This window comes from Coenobita brevimanus, chromosome 59 (genome assembly GCF_032717465.1).
Source record: "Coenobita brevimanus isolate Jiangsu-jjx chromosome 59, ASM3271746v2, whole genome shotgun sequence".
NCBI classification, from domain to species: Eukaryota; Metazoa; Arthropoda; class Malacostraca; order Decapoda; family Coenobitidae; genus Coenobita; species Coenobita brevimanus.
Genome location: NC_137012.1, coordinates 25,556,580 through 25,579,217, shown reverse-complemented (window position 1 = coordinate 25,579,217; position 22,638 = coordinate 25,556,580). Strand labels below are relative to the sequence as shown.

Here is a 22,638-nt window from a genome sequence, read left to right as displayed (position 1 = left end):
ACTCATCATTCAAGCCCCTGGAATCCCAGCTCTTTCTGACACGCCAAAAACATTCACCACATTCCAGAGCTTCACATAAATGTATCTGTGTGTGTATATATATATATAGACAGATAGATATATATATGTATATGTATATGTATATGTATATGTATATCATCATCCTGACCTCTTTTCCCACCCAAAGGCAGGGTGAGGAGTAGCAATGTCCAGACAGCACAAACTTGCCCAATCCAAATAGGCCACACTTCCATTCACTCATCATTCAAGCCCCCGGAATCCTGGCTCTACCGGATACACCAAAAACATTCATCACATTCTGCAGCTTCACACAAACGTATCGGATTGAGTCAATTCAGACGCTGCCATGCTCACAAGGGGTGCCAAAATCCCTGATCATGCATTTCTCCTCACAACATTCATCCAGTCAGCTCAGTCTCTCGTCAGTTCCCTAGCCTCACCGACTTCCAAACCTCTCTTCCTCAAACACTCATCTACCATATCTCTCCACCTTCTCCTTGGCCTACCTTACCTCCTCCTTCCTTCAAATTCGCTCAGGTATACCTTTTTCACCACTCTGTTGTTATCCATTCTTTCCACATGACCATACCATCTCAGGACATTCTTATCGATTCTGGTGTCCACTGACTTCCTCACTCCACACTTTTCACGAATCACATTATTAATGTATTCTATCCACCCTCTGTACTCCACATGCATTCCTCAGCAGTCCCATCTCCACTGCTCTTACTCTTGACTTTTCATTTTCATGCCACACCATAGTCTCACACCCATATGTTAAAGTTGGCACTAACACTCCCTCATGTAAGCCTCGTGCAGCTGCAACACTCAAGCCTCTGTTTCTTATCAAGGCCTTTATTGCACCAGCTACTTTTCTTCCTTGTGTCACTCTACTTTCCACTTCTTTTGCACATTTTCCCTTCTCTTCTATCACTTTACCCAAGTATTTGAACTCTTTCACCAATTCCAGTCTCTCTCCATTCACTGTGACATCACACTGGGAGTCACCTTCGCAATAACCATCACTTTACTCTTCCCTGTATTTACTATCAAGCCACGACGCTTACAGACATCAGCCAAACACTGCACAAGCCTACCAAGTTCTTGTCCAGTACTGGCAAGCAGTACTGCATCATCAGCATACAACAAATTTGAGATATTCCATCTGTCACCATTCATTACCAACTCCATCCCTCTCTCCATTACTTGTGTTTTTACTTCTCTCATCACCCCATCCATATATATATATTGAACAACCATGGGGAAGTCACACAACCTTGTCGCACGCCCACACCGATCATGAACCATTCACTTAGATGCCCATTAACCCTTAAACATGCTTCACTGCCATCATAACAACTCTTGACAGCACCTAGCAGCTTACCATCTACACCATACATGCACAAAACTTTCCACAGTCCCTCTCTGTCTACTTTGTCTTGTGATTTTTCCAGATCCATGAATGCCATAAACACCTTATGGTCCTTCTCACAAGCCTTCTCTGCTATCTGTCTCACTGCAAATACTTGATGCACACACCCTGTGCCACTCCTAAAGCACACACAAACACACACACACACACACATATATACAGTATATATATATATATATATATATATATATATATATAATATATATATATATATATATATATATATATATATATATATATATATATATATATACAGTATAATCCATCCATATATATATATATATATATATGTATATATATACAGTATAATCCATCCATCATCCAATCCAGTGTTGCCCCATGGGGAGCGTAGGAGCCCGGGGCTAGGCAAGTTGGTCCTGACATTTAAGATGAGAGTGACCAGCCTCACTCATCCCTGAGTGGCATTACATGAGCAATAAACCCCAACCATCCCTTAGATATAAACCTTCACCGGCTCAATCCGATTGGAGCGCAATAATTACCCACTAAACCACCAGGCATCAAAATTTGGTAATATGGTTACCACCCAGCATAGTAAATGGTTTCCTGGTGTACAGGAAACCATTTGGCTTGTCACTCAGTGTAGAGTCACCCACAGGCAGAAGGAAGAGGAAAGAATGAAGGAGAGAAAGACACAAGAGGGAATGGAAAGTCATCTGTAGACAGAAGAAAGAGGAAAGAATGAAGGAAAAAAAGACAGAAGAGGATGGATGGAAAGAAGGATGGAGGCGAGGAAAGGGCAGACACCTGAGAGCAGCACTACATCAAGTGAGTGGATGGTGAGCGCCCCCACCTACCACAAATATATATATATACAGTATATATATAATTGTGTGTGTGTGTGTGTGTTCAGTATGTTTGTATAGAGAAAGAGAGTGAGAGAGTTTTTGTGATTGTTATTATTATTATTATAAAATTATTTGGATTACTTTTATGAAGCAGTACAGTGGTATCACTTTCATGAATCAGTGCTGCATTTCAGGAGTGTAAGATCATAGTTGTAACAAGTGCTCGTGGGCCCTTCAGGCCCCTCGCACTTGCTCCTGTGGAAGACTCTCGCGTTTATGTGCTGTTCTAGTGTAACGTTGTCACTTGGATTTTTTGCGGCTAACCAATTGATCGTGTTGTTTGCAGCTTCGGTAATGTAACCCAGTTTATTTTAGTTCTACTTATGGACAAAAAATTCTGCAGAGATCCTATGCCGGCTTCAGGAGCACTGTTTTTTGGTCAAAATGTGAATTCATTCAATATAGTAAAAGTTTTTCAATCGTGATGGGACGAAGTTTTTTCACATCAGAGAATTTTTTGCAATTTTTATGCAAATTTTGGTGCAATTTGAATGTGTAGTTTCGGCTGCCCAAAATACACACACACAGAGACAGACACACGGCTACTGCTATAGTATATTAGATAACTAACTTTTTGTATAGCATAATAGCAAGAGCATTACCAACCATGTAATAGTAGGTACTGAAGTATTTTTGGTTGTGTGTGTGTCAGTCTGTCTTTTCACACTTAGGAACTTTACTTATTTTTTTCAGTATTTTGGTAATTATCGACAGAATTTCATTATGAAGGTCATAAGTCAGAGTGAAGATTATTAGAGTTAGAAAATGCCTAGCTCCCCTTAGCAGGGAGTTCATCTCTGTGTTGTAGCATTCTGGCTGTTTATAGTACCTCCATGCTAATCATAATGGTAGGTGGGGGCCACCCACTGCACACTTTTTGAGTTTTATGCCATGTCCCCTTTTGTCAATAAGGGCTAAGGTGTTTCCCCTGGGTAGAGCACTTAGGTTTTTGGATTGTGTAGCACTTTATGACTGGATGCCCTGCCTGATGTCTACCAATGACCCTTGGGTGGACTTGAACCTCTGACCCTTCGGTCATGGTACTTGTGGATGAATGCACTTCTGAGTAACAAGTGAAATGCTTTTTGTTCTCAGTCTAACCATTTACTATGTTGGGTGGTAACCACTTACAGTACCTTCATTCAGTAAATGAATATATGATCATCTGTTAAGTTACTCCAACTAATAATGGCCCATTTGAATAAAAAGTCCAAGGGAGGTTAAGATTTACACTTCACATTATGCCACCCAAGACATGTGACTGGTAACCCTTGCTTGAAATGTCTAGCCTCAGACAAACTAGTTGCAGGATTGTAATAAAAATGTATTTGGTTTATTCATTCATCTCACCACATTGCACTTCTAATTTCCATGAAAATTATCTGTTGTGTACCTTGAGCCTATGAAGATTTTGCTAATATTTTGTATTTCCCTCAGCCAACTGCTATTGACAGTCTTCTGCGACATAGCATTGGAGACTTCTTGTCAACACTCCAAGACCCAGATCTTAACGTGCGACGTGTTGCCCTTGTGGCATTTAACTCAGCTGCTCACAACAAACCGTCACTGGTGCGAGATCTGCTAGACACTATACTGCCACAACTTTATAATGAGACTAAAGTTAGGGTGAGTAGGAGTGGTCATGGCTAGGTGTATACCAGCAGTGCATAGTACCTTAATAACATTGTTACTCTTTTGACTCAGTTTTGTTGAATAATTGTATGTGTTAGCCATACATCTATCCATCATGTTTTTGCCACTTTGCAATATTCTGATTTGCCATAACTAATATATGATTCTTTTTTTTCTTTTTTTATGGAAAAGTAACACTAATGGTAACATAGTTATGATTTCATTGATTTGATACTGTATATAAACATATCAGTACATTTAGTATTCACAGCTTCTCTACTCATTTACAATAAAGGTAAACCCTGATATACGATACCCCGGATTAGTGATGGGGGTAGAAATACCACCGTACCTCACCCAACGATGACCATATACAGGCATAATGTTTTTTTTTTTTTTTTTTTTTTTTTTTTTTATAAATAGACAAATTTTGTGTTTAGGTTGATTTATAAACTGTTTTTAGACAGAGGTTAATGTGTTTTGGTCATGGATGGGATGAACATTGTCATTTTGGGGTACAGTTTACCAAGTTTGATTTTTTTCCAGACTGATGTCTTTCAGCTTTTATTTTTTGGTTTAGGCAAGTTATAAACTGCTTTCAGGCTTAGTTTAGCTTGTTTTAAAGCTATTTGGGGGTTTAGGTTAGGTAGAAACTTGTTTTTGGACTCATTTGCATGGGCTCAGGACTTGGTTGGGGGGGTGGGGTAATCCCAAGGCTCAAAAATACATTCCTATACATTACATGTTAAATCTACCCTGATATATGATACCCCGCCTAACGATGGGTTTTCTTTTTAACATATCCCATTGTTAAACTAAGGTTGACCTGCATATATTTTATTGTTTCACAGAAAGAGCTAATACGTGAGGTAGAGATGGGTCCGTTCAAGCACACCGTGGATGATGGATTAGATATACGCAAGGCTGCCTTTGAGTGCATGTACACACTTCTGGAGACTTGCCTGGACCGTGTTGATATTTACGTTTTCTTGGAGCATGTGGAAGGGGGCTTGAGGGATCATTATGACATCAAAATGCTTACATACCTCATGCTGACTAGACTTGCACATTTGTGCCCCCAGGCTGTGCTGCAAAGGTAAGTAATGACCATAGTTTTCTTTCTCAGTTAAGAATTTTTAAAGTTAGGTAGCTTCAAGATTGATGTATCTCCTACCTAGATCCTCCCTGTGATTTACTAAAGTGCTGTATATGTGTTAGTTCTTTGATTACAAATGCAGGATATATAATCTCTCTCTCTCTCTCTCTCTCTCTATTCCGCAGGTATACCCACTAATGTTTAATAATATTCAGCTTAATCCTGCATCATCCTTGAACATGCTTGGGGGTTTCATTTACTCTGGACTTATCTTGGAAAGATCATATTACATTTCTTGTAAAATCTGCTTCCAAGAGATTAGGTGTGCTAAGCCGACTCCGTTCCTTCTTTACCCCTGCACAGTTGTTGACTTTATACGGGGGTTTTGTCTGCCTCCGTGTGGAGTACAACTCTCATGTGAGGGGAGGCTCCCCACATACAGCTCTTCTCAATAGGGTGGAGTCAAAGGCTTTTCGTCTCATTAACACTCCTCCTCTTACTGACTCCCTTCAACCTCTGTCTCTTCGTCGCACTGTTGCATCTTTATCTCTTTTCTGTCGCTACTTCAATGGTCACTGCTCCTCTGAACTGTCTGCATGCATTCCTCCTCCTCTACGACGGGCGCGTAGCACCTGTCTAGCAGCAAACTCTCATCCCTTTTCTGTCCAACTCTCTAATCCCAGTCTTTCATTTATGCAACAGGTCAACTCTGGAACTGTCTCCCTCTGTCTGTATTTCCTGTTTCCTATGATCTCCAGTCTTTCAAACGCAGTGTGTCCAGGCATCTCGAAATGATCGGATTTTGAATTTGGCTCTCTCTAGTATTTTGTTTTTCTCTTGGAAGGAACAATAATTGCGGGCCCACGTCCTTTGGTTCCTTCTTCCTCGCATTAAAAAAAAAAAGATAGATAGATAGATAGATAGATATTTTTTTTTATTATTTTTTTTTTACGGGCAGGAAGCACATGAAGAGACTAGTGAAGAGGAAAAAGGAGGAGGTAAATAGTGCTTTAGGAAGAAAAATTAGTGCAAATTACTCTGAAAATAGGAAGTTGTTCTGAAAAGGGGTGCAGAAATGTAGAAGTAACAGTGGAAAGAAATGTGAAAGTCTGATGGATGTAAGTGGTAGATAATTAACCCATGGGGATGAAGTAAAGACCAGTTGGAAAGAATATTTTGAAAGTCTGATGAATGGAAATAGAGAGAGCAGAGCTGCTGTAAACATGATTGGTTTTGGGGGTGTGCAGAGAAGGAATGCAGTGCCAGGGAACGTGACACTCGCACATGTGAAGAACGCTGTGGAATGGCTGAAAAATGGGAAAGCAGCTGGGGTTGATGAGGTTTAGGCAGAGATGATTAAGTGTATTGGAGAGAGCAGAATGCAATGCCTGTTGGAGATATATAAAAAGGCATGGATGAGTGAAACAGCAGAGTGGAAAAAGGCTGTGATTGTACCCCTGTACAAAAATAATGTGAGCGAAGTGAGTACAAGAACTATTGTGACATAAGTTCATCGAGTGTGGTAGGGAAGATATATGGAAGAATTATTATAGAGAAAGTAAGAGAGAGCTCAGAAGTCCTGGTGAGTGATGAACAGGTTGGCTTTAGGAGTGGCAGAGGATGTGTGGATCAAATATTTGCAATGAGACAGATAGTGGAGAAGGCTTGTGAGAAGGACTATAAGGTGTTTATGGCATTCATGGATCTGGAAAAGGCACACGACAAGGTAGATAGAGAAGGATTGTCGAAGGTTTTGCATATATATGGTGTAGATGGTAAGCTGCAAGATGCTGTCAAGTGTTTTTGTGAAAGTAATGAAGCATGTGTAAGGGTAAATGGGCATCTAAGTGAATGGTTCACGATCGGTGTGGGCGTACGACAGTATTGTGTGATATCCCCATGGTTGTTCAATACATACATGGATGGGGTGATGAGAGAAGTAAAAACATGAATAATGGAGAGGGGGATGGCAGTGGTAATGAATGGCAATGGATGGAATATCTCAAATTTGTTGTATACTGATGATGCTGTACTACTTGCAAATACTGGACGAGAACTTGGTAGTCTAGTGCAGAGTTTTGCTGATGTCTGTGAGTGTTGTGCCTTGAGAGTAAGTGTAGAAAAGAGCAGAATGATGGTTGTTGAGAGAGGTGTTGTGTGATTTTACAGTGAGTGGAGAGATGCTGGAATTGGTGAGAGTTCAAATACTTGGGTACAGTGATAGAAAAGAGAGGAAAATGTGCAAAAGAAGTGGAAAGTAGAGTGACACAAGAAAGGAAAGTGGTGCAATGAAAGTCTTGATAAGAACAGAGGCTTGAGTGTTGCAGATGCATGAGGCTTACATGAAGGAATGTTTGTGCCAACTTTCACATAAGGATGTGAGACGGTGGTGTGGCATGAAAAGGAAAAGTCAGGAATGAGAGCAGTGGATATGGGACTGCTGAGGAATGTATGTTGAGTACAGAGAGTGGATAGGATACCAAATAATGTGATTTGTGAAAGATTTGAAGTGAGGAAGTCTGTGGACACGAAAATCGAAGAGAGTATACTGAGATGGTATGGTCATGTGGAGAGAATGGATAACAACAGAGTGGTGAAAAAGGTATTTCTAAGCGAATTTGAAGTAGGGAGGAGGCGGGGTAGGTCAAGGAGAAGGTGGAGGGATATGGTGGATGAGTGTTTTAGGAAGAGAGGTTTGGAAGTCAGTGAGGCTAGGGGACTGACGAGATCAAGCTGGCTGAATGAATATTATGAGGAGACACACGTCATCATCAGGGATTTGGCACCCCTTTTTAACGTGACAGCGTCCGAATTGACTCTGTCGGATATGTTTTTGTGAAGCTACAGAACATGATGAATGTTTTTGGCATATCAGATAGAGTCAGGATTCCAGGGGCTTGAATGGTGAGTGAATGGAAGCATGGCCCATCGGATTGGGCAGATGTGGGCTGTCTGGATGTTGCTTCTCATCACCCTGCCCTAGGGTGAGAAAGGGGGTCTGGATGATGATTTTTTTTTTTTTTTTTTTTTTTTTTTTTTTTTTTTTTTAAATAATAAGGAACAGTTGAACTTCAGGTGTTTAGAGACAACTGACATAGCCTAACCATATCAGTAAGAAAGATCCATCCTGAGGAAAAATATATATACAGTCAAGTCGCCTATGGTGCATACTTTTATGCCACGGTTTTCTATGACACGGCAAGGTGCCAGACCCCCCAAAAATGAATCACGCGCATAAACTACGTATGATGTGGGCACGGCAAGGTTTGAAACGTGCAGGCGAATTCCCCTGGCAGCGCGCTCCCCTGTTTATAAACAAAGAAGATGGCGACCACTTCGACTCTATACTACAAGTGTTCCAACTGTGGACTTTTTTCTCTCTTATGAGGAGGTTAACTTCATCAAATTCATTGTGTTAAGTAATGAAACATTAAAGATTCTTTGGGTATTGTGACTAATTTATAGGTTTGTTCGTAAAACCGCTATGAACGGTTTAGTGACGAAGCACCTATATCAGAGCTAAGACAAAGTATAATGCCTCCCATCTTCATCACCACGTATATAACAATGATTATTAGTGTTAAATGTGAGTTTTGTTGACACTTGAGCATACAAAGTTTATCAGATAAACTTCTTCAGTCAGTGCTTGACCAGGCAGCCTCCGCCATCTTTAATGTTTTGGTCGGTCAGCTGATCTGTCTACTTGGCTGAGCTTTTTTTCACTCGATCTGCAGCATGTGGTATTGCTCAAGTAGACAGAAGACTGATCACCCTCCCGTTTTTGTGCGTATTGTTACGTGTAATACATGCACTGACTGATTGCATGATCATGTGCATGTTTAAAGTGGGAAAACATGAGGAAAAGTGGAGTGAAAGGGAGAGCTTTGGGCGAACGTCCAGAACCAAATTCCATTTCTCCCATAGGTTTAGTTATTTGTATGGCACGGTTTTCTATGGCATGGGCTTGGTCCAGAACCAATAGGAACCCCCACAAATTGGAAAAAGATGCCACCACTCGCCAGATTACTTGATGTAAAATGCAAAAGTGGGGTCAGCTTGAATTTCCGTCTGTTTTACAAGTTTTGTGTTACTCAACTGATAATAGGATATTTGTTGATTTGTCTACATATAATACTGGAGAAAAAATGACTTCATTTTCAAAATATAACAGAAACGGAAGGTTGTGTCCATCTCAGTTTAGGGACAGTCTACATGCGAGTATTATGTTGCCTGAGTATTGATCGCTGTCATGTTTTGAGGAGGTGAATGTACATCTGTAAGGAAAAATTATAAATGAATATAACAATATTATATCTTACATAATTAATGAAGGAAATATGGTACTTAAACAATCGATGATCGTATGAACTCACTGAGCTCATGTGGAGGCACATAGTTTGTGTGCCTGCCGTCAGGGGCCCAAGGCGGTGCTGATGATGTACATTATATACACCACTCCTGATGCCTGTTCCTTATCAAATCAGCCGATAAATCCGGAAAATATAGTGCCATGGTCAGCTCTGCAGCTAAAATATATGTGGAGAAATAGACTATAGCAGAACTGAGACATTTTCTCAGAGTAAGAGGAATACGATGCCTTTTAAAACTCGGGTCGCTGATCTGGGCCACGTAAGATTTTGGCTGTGCAATTCTTACTATTATTAAGTGTATATGGATAGAATCATTTCAGGATTTGCCAAATGAAAGCTTAATATCTTTGGAAACTGTGTGATAAATTTTTCTAACAACTGAGATTCATAACACTTGGTAAAAATGTGCTGAATGCAAAAACACACAATAAGCTTTCATGGCTTTTAATAAACTCTGTGGAGAACTTTTTGGTGTAAATCTCATTTAGAGCATCAGTAAAGTTTCAGAGACAAATATAATACTGGTATAATGCTTTATGCATGAGTAATAATCCCGAAAGGAATTTTTTAAAAGGAAGGTACGCCAGCTCTGAGCGGGTAGTGACCCCATGCTATTTTGTGATCCGGCGAACACTGGCAACTTTCAGGTGTTTATGGGGGCTCTAATTAGCCGCGCCTTAGTTGACTTGACTTTATATGGTTGATAAGAACAAATTAAAAAAAAAAAAAAATGAATAGAAAGGGTTAAAGGCTTAGATTTTCCAGGTTCTCCTGGAGTATATGGTGAAATGAACACTTACAGAATGGTGAAGCATATAGCTTTATCGGTACTAAATTGAATAATGTGGTACTGTCTTTTAGGCAGCAGATCAGATGGAGAGAAAAACTTGTATATCTTAGGTGAGAAGTTTGTGAAGAATGATGAAGGAAAGGTAGTAGTGAACTGTGGGGATAATAAAGATGCATGGAGAGAGCATTATAACTAGTTGCTGAATGAGGAGTTTGACTGGAAATGGGTAGGTTAAGAGTCTGTGGATCCAAGATTTGGCCCTAGGCCTTTGTTTGATGCAGTTACTGTTTCGTTTTCGTTTTCATTTTCAAAGGCTCCAACATGCTTGCATGTGTCGGCCTTGGTCACCTAATGGCGGCTCTCCATGCTGTACGATCCATTGCAGCCTCCCTGTTCAGTCCCTTAACCCTAAGGTCACACTTAATGACCTCATCCCATGTCTTTCTTGGTCTACCCCTCATAACCCCACCCCCAATATTAACACTTCTCACCTTCCTCACCCAATTATCATCCCCCATCCTCTCCACATGTCCAAACCACCTCAATCTACCTCTCCTCATCACAACACCAATACACTCCAGTCCCATCCTACCTCTCAACTCTTCCATTGTAAACCCAGCCCCTCCAGGCTTTGGACGGAGGGACACACTGCACATCCACCTAATCATTGTCATTTCTGTACGTCTGAGCCGGCGAATGTCTTCCTCCTTCACTGCCCAGGTCTCACTGCCATACAGCATTACACTCCTAACACATGCTGCATACTGTAAGCAGAGCAATTGGCAGGATGCAGTTTGGGGAAGCAGTAGGTGTGTTTAGGCTGACTGCTAACATGGTGAAGGCCTCAGGAGATGCAGGAGTGGGTTTAGTTGCTGATTTGATAAATTTGTTTATACTTATATGGTATGTAAGCATGTTTTCAGGTAACTGGCAGAAGAGTATGTACAGATAAGTATGTATAGAAGGAAGGGTGATGCCCTGGAAAAAGGAGATTATAGAGGCATACCTCCTCTTCCGTCTTTCATTCCTTCATTCTTTCCTCTTCCTTCTGCGTGCGGGTTACTTTACACTCCCTCTTCTGTCTGTCTTTCCTTCATTCTTTCCCCTTCCTTCTGCCTATGGGTGACTCTGCACTGAGTAACAAGTCAAATGGTTTCCTGTACACCAGGAAACCATTTACTATGCTGGGTGGTAATCATGCAACCAAATTATAGCGCCTGGTGGTTTAGTGAGTAATTAAGATGCTCCAATTGGATTGAGCTGGTGCAGGTTTACATCCAAGGGGTGATTGGGGTTTATTGCTCATGTAATGCCACTCTGGGTAGAGTGAGGCTGGTCAGCCTCATCTTAAATGTCAGGACCAACTTGCCTAGCCCTGGGTTCCTACTGTCCTCTATGGAGCAACATAGGCTTGGATGATGGATGAAGCTTTCAGACCAGAAAATGAGGGTAATGGGGAGAGTCTTGGAGGGTCTGATAAGGGAAAGAGTGCATATTGATGATATGCAGTTTGGGTTAATGCCAGGCAAACAGATCACTGATGCTATATTCAATGTCTGACAGCTTCAGGAAATGTGTCTAAGAAAAAAGAAGGAGCTGTACACTCGCCCAAATAAGTGATGACTCGATTCCCAATACCTTTTGCTCAGAAAGTTGTATCTGGCAACTGCCACGGCCTAGTTATATTTTGAAAAATGCACACCGGAAAAAACAGTATTTAAGTAAACAGCTCCAAAAAGCAATATATAAGAGTTTTTACCTTGTATATCTTGCATTACGGAAGAGGAAACCATAATATGATAAAGTTGAGGCTTAGCTGTACGAAGGAATGTGAAACGCACGCCTTATCGCTCAATGGTTTCCGAGTTAAAATGCTGAGAAACTCTCGTGATACTTATTTCCATCCATCCATCCATTGCCAGACGCCACAATCCCGTACGGGGTGGACATTTGACATTGAGTTAGTTGTTTTATGGGGAGGGGCACTAACCCTCCACCAACCCACTTGTTGACACGTACGGAGCACGTGGTTTGGTTATATGGTTGCCACCCAGCATTGTAAATGGTTTCTTGGCTTACAGGAAACCATTTGGCTTGTCACTCAATGTAAAGCCACCTGTAAAGGAAAGAAAAGCAATAAGAAGTGACAGGAAAGGTGGGAGAAATAGGAAGAGAGGAGGACAGACACAGAAAAAGAATGATAAAGGCTAAGGAAGAAGTAGGTAGCACTACATCAAGTGAGTGGATGATGGTCGCCACCACCTACACTTATTTCACATCCTAAATTAACAATACTGGTGGAAAAATGTTCCATAACATAAAACCCACAGATAATGGTAATGTCGAAATCACGAGTGCCATCAAATCAGGAAAATAAACATCTAAATGCTTATTATTATCCACATTTAATTCTCTGTGCAGGATTATATTTACACCGGAAAACCAGTGAGCGTTAGCCACTAAGCAAGATGGATCGTCAACATGTTACTACAGGCTGTTGATACAAGCCGAGTATTGCTCTTTATTTAGCAAATATTTCAATAAGACAGATATCCCGGCAGCTTAACATCAAGAAGACAGTTAACGGATGGATAAGCAATATAGGTAGGTAGATCACAGAAAATTTGCCAAATGGAGCCCCTCGTAGCACAAGACCAAGACAGACAAGTGAATGTGCCCAACATCATCCCCTAACGACTTGTGTTGCAATCAAGAAACAAATTAATCTGCCGATATTCAGTGAAGTTAGTGAAACCAGTGCAATTACCGGGGGATAATTAATCATTTTTATTCATACAATGAAATTTCAGCATGTAAGAAAACATGTAGGGCAATTCCATGAAAGAACTAAAGGGGGAGAGGGTGGGTCAAAAGCAAGCATGTGACAGTGAAGAGAACTTAGAAGAAAGATTGTAATGAAAAAAGAAAGGGGGGGGGGGATCATGACAAAGGCTGAGGCATCCACTCCAGTCCGCTGTGTGATGGTGACTGATGTTAGGCCTGGGCTGGCGTGCAGTGTTGCCAAAGAAGTTATAGAAATCCGCAAGATTGGTCTCAATAATGGTAAAAGTCTGCCAGAGTGAGAGAGATTAAGAAAAAACAAATGCTAGACAGGACTTTAAATGAACGCCAGATATACAGAAAATATTTTAATTTTTACCAGTTAGATACCTTTGAAAACAGCTTTTAAATTACCAAATTCAGCAGGAAAAAATGCTACATTGGTATCACTGCTAGCATGAATCGTGACTAGTGGAAACGTCAAATGTCGCTTTTTCACTTAATTATTGTTATTGACCTAAAACAAATAAACGTTAAACTTAACTAATACTTTCGCAAGATTAGTTTTCTTTTACACCATTAATAATGTTTGCAGGGCAGGCAAAGACTGTTTCCATCTGCTAACTCCCAATCAAGTGAACGTCGCCAGACCCAGGGAGTTCATCCGAAAGTTAAAGAAATTGAGTCATCACTTATTTGGGCGAGTGTACATTGTTGATTTGGAGAAGGTCTTTGACAGAGTTTCCTAGGGAGGTGGCAAATTGAATAATGAGAAAGGTTGAGATCAAGGAGTGACTGGTTATGGTAGAGTATGAATGTGTTTGGACCCAGGTGAGAGTGAATGGAGATTTGCGTGATGAGTTTTCCTTGAATGTTGGCCTGCATCAGGGGTCAGTCTTGAACCTCATCTTTGCTTATCATGGTGCTTGAAGCTCTCTCACACGATTTCAGAAATGGACTCCCGTGGGAGATGTTGTATGCTGATGACTTGGTAATGATTGCAAAGAGTGAGAGAGAGGCAAATGAAAGATTTAGGAAGTGGAGAGATGGAATGGGTATAAGGGTTTGAATGTAAATGTTGACAAAACAAAAATGATGTTACCCTTTGCTGTTGGTGGTACTCTCAAAACAGAGGGAGTGTGGCTGGCCATGTGCAGTTTGCCACAAGGATGTGGGAAGTAACTTCATCTCTTGTAGTGTCTGTGTTAAGTGGATGCTTAAGAGATGTTGAGGGATTAGAGTTAGGCTGCAAAATCGTGCTGGTTTTGTGTGTACCATGTGTCGGGTAGAGATTGAGAGGCATGAAAAGTTTGATTTTGGAGGAAAGTTGTGTGAAGGAGTTATTTAGGGGACATATGTGCTGGGGATGGAGTTGGAGCTAGCTTGGTGGCTAGGGTAAGGAGTGGTTGGAGGAAGTTCAGGAGGGAGCTGTTGCCTCTCCTGACATTTAGACGGCTCTCCATCCTTGCTAAGGGGTCCCTTAATGCAGGACATGTTAGGAATGTAATGCTGTACAGTAGTGAGTCCTGGGTAGTAAAGGAAGAGGACATTTGTAGGCTCCAACAGACAAAAAGGATAATGATTAGGTGGATCTGTAGTACATCCTTGAATGAGAGGCCTGGGGGGATTAGGATTGCAATTGAAGAGTTGAGAGGAAAGTTGGGACTTGAGTGCATTAATGTTGTGATGAGGAGGGGTAGATTGAGATGCTTTGGGTATGTTAAGAGGTTGGAAGATGACAGTTGGATGCAGAAGGTGGGAGATGTGAATGTCGAGTGTAGGGTAGCAAGAGGCAGACCAAAAAAGATGTGGGAGGAGGTCATAGAGTGTGACCTCGGGGATAAGGGACTGAATAGTGAAGCTTCCAGAGACCGAGCAGCATGGAGAGCCAGCATTAGGTGACCAAGGCCAAGGTATGCAAGCATGATGGAGCCCATATATATATATATATATATATATATATATATATATGAGATGGAGGGATGGAGTGGAGAGGTGTATATATATATATATATATATATATATACTGTATATATATATATATATATTGTATATATATATATATATATATATATATATATATATATATACAGTAATCCCTCTAATATCCGAACGCCCAATATCCGAACATCCCCACTAACCGGACATAATCCTCCTGGGATCCAATATTCCCAAAATGGGCCAAAAACTGCAAAAAATTCGAAAAAAATCTGACTTTTTTCCCTCCCATAATTTGAAATTCCCGCCTGGCGCCAAACAGCTGTTACACCATGGTCCCTTCACCCCTTCCTTCCTCCCCTCCCCCTCCCCTGTCAGGTTGCCATTTGGTATTTTTCATTACCAAGTGTGGGCCAATTTGGTAATGAAAAATTCGTTTGGTAATGCATTAGAATAATGCATTACCAAATGGATTTTTTACATGTATGAGGATACACAGGATGGAGATGGTGGATTGTTTGCTCTCTCTGATTAATCTGCTACCCTACATAGTGTGAAAATAATCAACATGGTGTTAGTTATAAGGAGAGTGATTACATGTATTTCCACTTGTATATATAATTAGTGAAGAATATATGCTAGCTTTACGAATTTGGTAATGAAAAGTTATATTTGACAATGAAAGTTGAGGAGATTGGTAATGTGGCTGTTGCGATCTGGCAACTCTGTTACCCCACCAACATCAACAGTCACAGCTTAACTCCGATGGAGAGCAGATACTCATAACAGTGCAAGCCACAGGTGCTTGTTTTTTGTGAATAAACAGTGAATAAACTGCAATACCTTGCCACTAGAACACACAGGAATTTACAGTGTTGTGCAGTGTTAAGAAATTAGAATTTAGAGTGCAGAGGATTAACTGTGGACTGCAAACTGGCGGTTCAAACCAGTCCAAGACCAAGGGACTTGTAAGTACCCAGAATGTTTAATATTGTATAAACTCACCTCTAAAACCTCATTTTATGGTTCTTTTGCATTTATTTCAGTCTTTTATGTCCCTTATTGGTGTGATTTGGGTCTTAAATAGGTGCTATGCATGTCCAGAGGGAGTTGTATAGGTGTTTTTCAGAGTTAGGGTCCGTAAGTACTAGTCCATAAGCTGGGGCCCAATATCCGGACAGGACCACTATCCGGACCTGCCTATGGCTCTATTGATCCGGATATTGGAGGGGTTACTGTATATTATATATATATATATATATATATATATAGAGTGGTAGGTGGGGGCACTCACCATCCACCCACTCGAGGTAGTGCTGCTGTCAGTTGTCTACCCTTTCCCCTCCTCCATCCTTCTTTCCATCCGTCCTTTTCTGTCTTCCTTTCCTTCATTCTTTCCTTGTCCTTCTCCTTACGGTAACTTTACACTCCCTCTTCTGTCTTTCTTTCCTTCATTCATTCCTCTTCCTTCTGCCTGTGGGTGACTCTACACTGAGTGACAAGCCAAATGGTTTCCTATACACCAGGAAACCATTTGCTTTGCTGGGTGGTAACCATATAACCAAATTTTGGCACCTGGTGGTTTAGTGGGTAATTATTGCGCTCCAATCAGATTGAGCCGGTGAAGGTTTATATCCAAGGGATGGTTGAGGTTGATTGCTCAAGTAATGCCACTCAGGGATGAGCGAGGCTGGTCACTTTCATCTTGAATGTCGGGACCAACTGCCTAGCCCTGGGCTACCACACTCCTCATGAGGCAGTGTAGGATTGGATGATGGATGAATGGATATATATAAAGACATCAGATAGCCTTTTGTTCATGATAGGGTTTAGAAGGGATTCATTTATACAGGGCCTGTATACAGTATTGATCATTTTATTGTTCTGAAAGAAATAGTGGTAGGTGGGGGCACTCACCATCCACTCTCTCAGTGTAGTGCTTCTCTCGGGTGTCTGCCCTTTCCTCTCATCTGTCCTTCTTGCCGTCCTTCTTCTTCTGTCTTTCTTTCCTTTATTCTTTCCTCTTCCTTCTGCCTGTGGGTGACTCTACACTGTGACAATCCAAATGGTTTCCTGTACATCAGGAAACAATTTACTATGCTGGGTGGTAACCATATAACCAACTTATGGTGCCCGGTGGTTAAGTGGGTGATTACGGTGCTCCAGTTGGATTGAGCTGGTGAAGGTTTATAGCCAAGGGGTGGTTGGGGTTTATTGCTCACATAATGCCACTCAGGGATGAGTGAGGCTGGTCACTCTCATCTTAAATGTCAGGACCAACTTGCCTAGCCCTGGGCTCCTATGCTTGTCATAGGGCAATGTAGGATTGGATGATGGATGGATGGATAGAAGAAATAGTGGTGGGTAGTGACTGAAGATAATTAAGTTAATTTTAGGTAAGTTTTATGTCAAACAAATAAGCACATAAATATGCACGGTATGGAGAGACTGGAAAGAATGTTGAAAGAAGAGGTTGTTCAGAGAAGGATGCTTGAGATTATTAGTAACACAGGTTGAGAGAAAGCAGTGCATTGGTTTGTGAGATCATCTGTTTGTTTTATGTAAGGTGGAATTGAGAGGGGCATGAAGAATATGGGTAAGAGAAGTCTTCAGAATGAAGATTAAAAGTGGGAAAGCTGAGAAACAGTATTGCCTAATGAGTACTCTGTACAACTGAAAGGTAGCAGTGGGTTTACATTGAATTAGGAATAAATGGATTTAGAAAATTTGTGCTTGGTGGTAGGTGGTGGCAACCATCATCCACTCACTTGATGTATTGCTGCCTACATCTTCCTTCAGCATTATCATCCTTTTTCTGTGTCTGCCCTCCTCTTTTCATGTTTGTCCTATCTTTCCTGTCACTGTTTACTGTTCTTTCCATTTCAGGTGGCTTTATATTGAGTGAGAAGTCTATAAGCCAGGAAACCATTTACAGTGCTAGGTGGTAACCATATAACCAACCCTTATGTGTTCCCTATGCATCAACAAGTGGGTTGGCAGAGGGCTAGTGCCCCTCCCCATAAAACAACTGACTAGGTAAACAGTCACCCCTTACGGGAATATGGCATCTGACTATAGACAGATAAAGGTAGATAGATGTGGAGTGTATAGAGGGAAAGTTAAGTTTAGTGAGGAATGTTGCAGCTGTGTGGGGTTTTACAAGAATGTGAACTGATGAGAATGGAACCTCTTGATGATATTTGGAGTTTGAGAGTGGTGAAACCAAAAAATGAAGTGGTTGGGTGTATGCAAGAATGGAGTGCAGATGAAGGGATATATAATGGATAAAAATATGTATAAAAAAAGCTCTGCAAGGAGAAATAAGAAATTTTCAGATTTGAAAGAAAGATTAACTCTTTGGCTGGAGCCTGCCATCCGAATGAAGTTTTGGTAGCTCTTATAGTCGTTCTATTTTATGAAGGCAGTTTGGGTGGGGCAGCCTAAGACCTCACATCACTAGCTCTGATGCCGCATCACCGCCGCCACACACGTGTAATTACGCCTGCTCACCTCTCTTTCCCTCTCTCTCTCCTATTTTAAGTTAGTAACTACTTATAAATGAAGTTTAAATACTCTGTATAGATGTAATTAAAAAAAAATAGAGTATAGTATAAATCCAGTAAGACTTGTCAGCGTTGGTTTTACGACGTTGTCAAGTGGAGTGACACGGGAGATAGCCTTGTGTGTGCGGCTCATACTCGGTCAGTCTCCCGCCGTGGAAGCTTGCCCATCAAAATTCAAAACGAGAAAAAAAAAAATACAGAAAATGAAAACATAAGTAGTTAATATAAATATAAATATGAGAGAGAGAGAGAGAAGCACGTGTGTGGCGGCTATGTGGCAACAGAGTTAGCAGTGTGAGGTCTTAGGAGGCCCCACCCAAACCGCTTTCATAAAATAGAAAGCCTATACCTTATTTTTCATGTTAAGGAAGTGCCTAGATTTTTAAGGTTAATATGGTAGGAATATTTAGCTAAATTTTAGCCAATGTTATCCTAAAAGAGCATAAAGTATGTTTCTGAGTTCCATATCCTTGTCAGTCTTAAGGATTTCCATGAATCCATCCCCTTTTTTGACAAAGAATGGCTGTATAGTTTCCAGTACTGGTAAATGGTAATATCATGACTGCCTTTCAGACTGGAAAGACTGGTTGAGCCTCTCCGTACAACGGTCACTACAAAAGTTAAAGCCAACTCAGTAAAACAGGAGTATGAGAAGCAGGATGAATTGAAGCGGTCAGCAATGAGGGCAGTTGCAGCTCTGTTAACCATCCCTGATGCAGATAAGAACCCACAGTTGTCTGAATTTGTGGCCCACATCAAGTCAACACCAGAACTCCAGTCACTGTTTGAGTCTATCCAGCGTGATGCCTGCCCGACGCACGATGCCATGATGGATTTGAGTTGAATAATGCTTAACTGAGACTAATGTGTTCGAAGTCCTGAGATATGAGTGGAAATGTGTGAATGGTTATTCATACTGGATTCATTCATGAACAAGTGTGAAATTTAGTGTAAAACAAACAATATTCAGCAAGAATGCAGTGGTAGTGCATCTATACAGTTACATCTGGTAGGTTTATCTTGCACTGTTGTTAATGGTGAATTCATATTGAAAAAATATAAAAGCTTAGTCGAGAGCATTGCTACAGTTCTCTGCAGTACATGATGGTTTTCTGTGAAGTTATTCCTATTTTAAATCTTCATCATGTGTACTAGTTCAGAAACAGTTAAAAAACTGCATCAAAGATTGATCGATAAAGAATGTCAGATCTAATGACCATTTAACATCCCTTGTTGATATGTCAATCTTAAAGATGACCTTTTTTGAAGGATACTTTGCCTTGTAATCTGCAAGTTGGCACCAGGCTGTAGTATGACACCTGGTTCACATAGTTATATTATTATTATTATTATTATTATTATTGTTGTTATTATTATTGTTTTTTATGTAATATTTCACTAGGTTTTTTCATGGTATTTGAGTAAGCTGCTGTACAATATAGCATGGTTTAAACTCAGTGACAGAAATATGCTTCCAAACAGTTTTCATATATTTTCATTAGAATCCTAGATTACATAAGAGTTGTACTATATTGTGTATCAGTAGCATGCCTTTTGAATGTCAGATGTCATTTATGTCCCTGATGCCAAGTGTCTGTTTATAAGGGAAAAGTGGCCTTCAGAATTACAAAAAATTTCCCTTGAAGCCTGTGATGAACTCATGCTTGTTCCCCTATACAGAAACCCATTGGTCTTTATTGCCTCTTATTTAATGATCTGAAACAACTGATTTTAAAACATTGCTGATTTCTCGGTATAAATTCCAGTGGTTGTAACAGCCTTACCTTTTGCATGTTATTGTAACTCAGAACAATGACATTGGTTTGTAAATTGTAGGGCATGGAAATACAAGAAGAACTGCATCCTTTTCAACTCACTTTTCATCCCATATCTAATATGTTCAGTTTTACACGGACAAGTTAACTGACTGTTTTCCCAGAGATTTGTGTATTTTTAACAAAATTATTTCAAAGCCTCCCTTCTATCCAATGATAATTTGTCCCATTCATTTTCCTGTGTTTGATGGTGGTAATTGGTCTGTTTATAGCTACATTTATTACTTGTAATATAGCATAAACTTTCTTATAGTGTTTTATTGTACCAGCTGATATTTTTATGCTTTGTTATTGTTTTCATCATCATCATCATCATCATCCAGACAGTCTGGCAGCTCAAGCCACTCAGTCCAGCTTGCCCAGCGCAACTCAGCCACCAACCAACCAGTCTCACCCTGCCCTACTCTGACCTGCTCAGCTCAGCCCAGCCTAGCCCAGTCCAGTTCAACTAGCCTGCCTACCCACCCAGCCAACCTAACTCAGCCTTATGCAGACTGCTTAGTCCAGCCTAACCCAATCAGCATAACCCAGCCCATTCCAACCATCACAACCCTGCCCAGTTCAGTCCAGCCAGCCTAGTCCAACCCATCCCAGCCAACCAGACTTGAGCCTAGCCTAGAGCCCAGCCCAGCTCACCAAACCTAGCGCAGCCCAACCCACCCAGCATAGGAAAAGTAGGGTAACCCCCCTATACAGGGGGAGGGGGAAGTGGTGGGCAGACCCCCTATTTAGGTGAAGAGAGGGGACAACCACTCTTATTTGAGGAATGAAGTGGGCATAGCCCCCTCTTTGGGGTAGGGGAATGGGGACCAGCCATATATATGTGAACACTCACATGTATATATACATGTACTGGTGTATGAAATATTTTATATAAGCACTGTCATAAATAGCATCTATTGTCAGTCATCTTGTTCTTTATTTGCCCCATTTTGGAGTATGACAGCCAAGTGCTAGGCACTAAGTACAGACATTTAAAGTGAGGATGACCAGCCGCTGCCACATATATTTTCAGTACCTTTCACATTCCTTGTCTGCCTGCTCCGTCGTATGCTTTCTCCAGGTCCTTGAAAGAGCAGTATTCAATATCTTTTCCTTCTCAAGATTTTTTTTTACCAAGCATCTAAGAATGAATGTCTGATAATACTCTTTTTCCTTCCTAAAACCCTCTTGTACAGCAGGTAGTTCCTTCATTGTTTTCCAGACTCAGACAGCCAGTGTCCTACTATATATTTTTCCTATTACATCAAGGAGACATATACCCTATGCTTGTCACACTTCATTTTCTCCATTTTCTTGTACTGGGACTTTTGTACATGACTTCCAATCCTCTGGGACCATACCTCCCTCCCAGGCCAATCTTAATGCCTTCCATGTCTATTTTAGTTCTGTCTCCTCCGAATTTCAGCAGAGTCACTGCACTTTCCATCAGTTCCTGGGGCTTTCTCCATTTTAATTTTATCATTGCATCAAATTCTTCCATCTTACTGATTAACACAGCTAAATCATGGTACTGTGAAAACCAGTAAACTTTAGTTATGAGGTATGGTTGTAATGAGTCGTGTTGGCTACTGTATAGTCAGTTTTAGCCTCCAGCCTGATTACACCTGGCCATAAACTAAGCTAAAAGAGATTAGGGATCTTTATCAGGTAAAAACAAATAGACTACACTTCTGAAATGATTATCACTGTAGTCACTACATACTGAGATCCCACTTGCCCACCAGTGATATCTGAGGCTTCAAAGTGACAGGTACTGGATTTTATATATATATATATATATATATATATATACATACAGTATTTATATATATACTGTATATATATATTTATCTATTGCCAGACGCCTTAATCCCATACAGGGTGGCCACAAACATATCTCCTCCATGTCGCCCTGCCCTGCTCCCAGCTCACACCCCCCTCTCTCATATACTTCTCCACTCCATTCCTGCATCTCATCCTTGGCCTCCCCCTCCCTCTCTTCCCCTCCACCTCACTCACATACACTCTCCTTGTCAGTCTCTCACTCTCCATCCTCTCCACATGGCCAAACCACCTCAGTGTTTTTCTCCTAATGCTTCCTATCACATCCACATCCACACCACAATGCTCCTTCACATCCTCGTTTGTCAGGCCATTTGACTCCACAGGCTTCTCTCAGATAAGTCATTTCCACTGCTCTCACTCTCGACTTGTCTCTCTCCAACAAGGTCCAAGCTTCACTTCCATATGTTAGAGTTGGTATCACAATACTGTCATGTAACTTTTTTCACAGTATATAAACTGTATATATACAGTATATATACACACA

The 22,638-nt window shown here is 40.8% G+C and overlaps 1 protein-coding gene across 1 annotated transcript in view; it reads left to right on the top strand.

Annotated features, from left to right (window-relative positions):
• Positions 1-20,565, top strand: part of Cand1 (Cullin-associated and neddylation-dissociated 1) — a 125,469-nt gene extending 104,904 nt beyond the window's left edge. The window contains exons 18-20 of the mRNA XM_080274709.1: positions 3,760-3,948; positions 4,806-5,050; positions 19,066-20,565. Coding sequence (XP_080130835.1) covers positions 3,760-3,948; positions 4,806-5,050; positions 19,066-19,336 — 705 coding nt within the window. The 3' untranslated portion in view covers positions 19,337-20,565. The remainder of the gene's footprint in view (positions 1-3,759; positions 3,949-4,805; positions 5,051-19,065) is intronic.
• Positions 20,566-22,638: the final 2,073 nt, after the last annotated feature.